Source organism: Cyprinodon variegatus, unplaced genomic scaffold (assembly GCF_000732505.1).
Source record: "Cyprinodon variegatus isolate N-32 unplaced genomic scaffold, C_variegatus-1.0 Scaffold1759, whole genome shotgun sequence".
Lineage (NCBI taxonomy): Eukaryota > Metazoa > Chordata > Actinopteri > Cyprinodontiformes > Cyprinodontidae > Cyprinodon > Cyprinodon variegatus.
The window spans coordinates 25804-29357 of NW_015152212.1; the positions used below are offsets into that span (position 1 = coordinate 25804).

Sequence of the window (3554 nt, forward strand, 5' to 3'; positions counted from 1 at the left end):
GTTAATGAGCAACCAGTACTTGTGTGCTTTTTTGTTCTGTCTAAAATGTTTATTTTGGAATAAAGAGGTTAATATAAAAAATATTTTTTGTCCGATTCATCGATTAATCGAAAAAATAATCGGCCGATTCATCGATTAATCGAAAAAATAATCGGCCGATTCATCGATTTTTAAAATAATCGTTAGTTGCAGCCCTAGTTGGTTTACAATGAGTGAAGCTGCTGAGCAAAGACGCATTATAGCAACAAGCACTCACTCACTCACTCCTTTTCTCGGATATGGCCTACTTTTCACACCTAAAAAATGTCCAGGGGGAATTTCAAAATTGTCCGGGATTTTGGTCGACTACCGTGCAGCACGTAGTCGAAACACACCGCGCTTTCCAACAGAGCCGTGAACTCCGGGCCCAGGCGGGGACGAAGCGACCGAATCCGACCTGGTGCGGTATGCTTCTCGTGCTTCCCCCGCCTGCCCGAAAAGGCAGAAGAAGCACGCTCCAGGAGGGGCGTGAAGGAAGCCAACCTTTAACAGAATGGGTGGTCTCAGATTTCATCTTTCAAAATCCTACAATGCAGTCATTAATTTCATTCCTTCCCGCTATCACATCCACCCCCACCCCCTTACAGGACAACAGAACACCTCACCTGTTCAGCCAGGCCAACATTTCCCTCTAACTACCCCCCTTTCAGAGACATGTGCAGGTATTGGATATTATAGGCCAACAAAGAACCCAAACAACCCCCATTCCAAAGGGGCAGACACTTTCGCCCAGTTCAGTTGGCATGTTTTTTTAAGCCAAAACAATACTTTTTTTTTTTTGGTCCAATTTATAAAGCATCGAACGTAATGCTATTTCTGACATTTCGAGTTGAAAAAGCTTCCTGGATGGGAAGCCAAACGCCTTCAAACTTGGAAACAAAGTCCAGTGGAGTTTTTTTTCCAAGTCTTTTTGGAATAACTAACTAATCAACACAGTTTGGTATTGTTAATTAAGTATTTACACAACAATATTACACGAATGAACCCTTCTTAAAAAAAACAGTTTTGATCTATAAATTTAATAATTTTTTTTGGTCACACAATTTGTTTTAGTGGGTAAAGAATAAAGTATTCAATAAGCTAATTCAACATCATGTTTATTTATTGTAAAAATAAATGTTAATTTAATTAAAACAGTCACATGGTTTAAGATGTCAAGGAGATGTAAGTTAAACAATTATACGAAATGATTGTGAATTACAAATTACTAAAGAATGATCTTTGTTCTTAAGGCAGTCCGATCAGTCTTGTTGCAGCTTTAAGAACCATGAAAACGTTTATTAATATTTGATACTTTTAGGATTAGTTAAATATTTGAGAGATTTTATGTTTTACAGTTAGTTGGAGTTAAATGTGTTTGATATTTGTTGGTGATCTGGGCAGATTGTTTCTTGCTAGTCTTTAAGATTGTAGAACTAACATCTTGTTTTATTTCAGAAGAAATTGCTGGTCATTTGGAGATTGTTATTATCATCGCCATTGTTCTGGCCATTGCTGCTGTTGTTCTGGTCATTGTTGCTGTTGGTCTTGCTGCAGCTTTGATATATACTTGCAAAAAATATAACCCCAGGTAACTTTAAATACATTTTTTTTTCATCAATATATAAATAGTTGGCCATTCGAAGGTCTTTAAGTGTTTATGTGTTAAAAAAAAAAATCAGTTTTACCTGGAAACATAAGTCAAGAACAGCTTAAATAAAGCAACATTTTTCAGCTCAATTTTATCTTTGATTTGAATTATCTTGGATTTGACTTATGGATTTTGTTTTAAAATCTAAATTTATAACCATATATTTGAATGTTTTTCATAACCTAAAAATCCTCTTTCAGATTAAAATAGGTGCTTTGTTAAGCTGGAACAATAAGGTTAATCCATAGAAAGGATGATGAGTTTTTTGGTTTAAATTGTCCAACAAAGTAACATAATGGTTGCATGAAATTAAATGACTGTCACTAGAATGGAAATGCTCATTTACATGTATTTGTAAAATAGTTTAGTTATGTTATTAAGGTGACTATGACATTGTAGATAATACAACAAAATCTATTTTGCTGCTGAACAGTGTCAGTGGTCTGTTAATATAAATAAACTGCGAGGTAGTATGTGCATGTGTGTTTTCCTCAGTAGTTTAAACTAACATGGGGAAAAGCTGCCTTTTCGTCTGTTGGTTGAAGCTCACAAAATACTTATGTCTGCCTGAGCGAAGGCTGGTGAAAATGATAATAATAATCTCACTTTGTCACTTCAATTACACATTTAACATAATTTGTCTGCATTTAACCCCATTCCTTAGGAACAATGAGCGGTCTTCGACATCTGTGAAGAGTAATTTATCAGAGGAATCTCTTGGAATGCCTAAGCTTCTGTCCTAACCACTAGAATACTCCATGTCCCATGAGAAAAGACCTTCCTGGGCATCCTGGATCTTTGTGGCCCTTCCAGGGAGATGGCTTGATTAGATCTCCTCTATAAATGGGATTGATTCATCTGACCAGTCTTTATGGCCATCTTCTGTAGGTTCTCTCAGATGCAGTGCAGCTGGCTGTCTTGAAGCTATCATCTAAATGTATTGTTTTGTGAAATTGTTTTATTTTATAAGAGATGCAAATTAAATGTTGGGTTGTTTCTTTCCATCACATTGCATAATAAAATGTTACTGCCGTTGTTCAGTTCCATTTTAAAGCTCTGTATGTTGTACAGTGGGAATTGTATAACTGTTCACACACACTCTTTACTAAACATATTAGAAACTGTTTTGTTTCTACAATAACTCTTTTTATCTTTACATTCTTTCTTTAAACCGCTTTAAGTTTGTAAGTCTGTGTTTTTATGCATGTAAAATATCCAATTATGATAAATGTGTTATTTTGAAGAGCTAAGATTATGTCTGGGTTATTTTTCTGCAGCTTTCTGAAGTCCTTCTCCTATGTATTCCATAGAGGACCTTAACTCTTTCAGAGACTGCCTATACTATTTTTTTTTCCTAGTACACTCTTTTCTTAATTGATTTCATGTTTTATATTTTTTGTTTGAACAGAATGCTAAATAGGTGATGTAGTGGACAATTATGTAATAATATTTTTATTTTAAAAATTTATGTAAAAAAATAGGCTAATGTTTTGTTTAATGATGAATTATTTAGGGTTTCCTGTTGTTTTTAATAATATAAAAGAATTTACGTCTACTTATGTGTCTTAATTATTTGTCAGTCAATTTTTTTTAATGCAGAAATTAAAAAAAGGGAGGTAATGTTTTCTGTGACTGTGGTTTATTTGGCTGTTGATAGAGGGAAGGATGGATTGTCCTAAATCTTTTCCACATTTGTGTTTTAGTCTAACTTAAAACGGAATACATTTTTTTGGTGATCCATGTCACAATCCTGGTTTAGGAACTTTTTAAAGGATTAATGTGTTCTATTTGGACGTGTTCATCTAAATTAATTTGCCTTATCTTTTTAATCATGGTGTTCTTTTGAAGTTATGTCTATGTTTAACACTTTAACATTTAGGTTGCT

The 3554-nt window shown here is 34.2% G+C and overlaps 1 protein-coding gene across 3 annotated transcripts in view; it reads left to right on the forward strand.

The window, feature by feature from the left end:
• Positions 1-3344, forward strand: part of LOC107104479 (butyrophilin-like protein 2) — a 14645-nt gene extending 11301 nt beyond the window's left edge. Inside the window, exons 4-5 of one of the 3 annotated variants that reach the window (XM_015404476.1) lie at positions 1480-1609; positions 2334-3342. In XM_015404476.1, the coding sequence (XP_015259962.1) occupies positions 1480-1609; positions 2334-2412 (209 nt within the window). In that variant the 3' untranslated portion in view covers positions 2413-3342. Of the gene's footprint in view, positions 1-1476; positions 1610-2333 lie in introns of all 3 variants that reach the window. The other 2 variants (XM_015404475.1, XM_015404477.1) reach the window with 2 other exon arrangements.
• Positions 3345-3554: the final 210 nt, after the last annotated feature.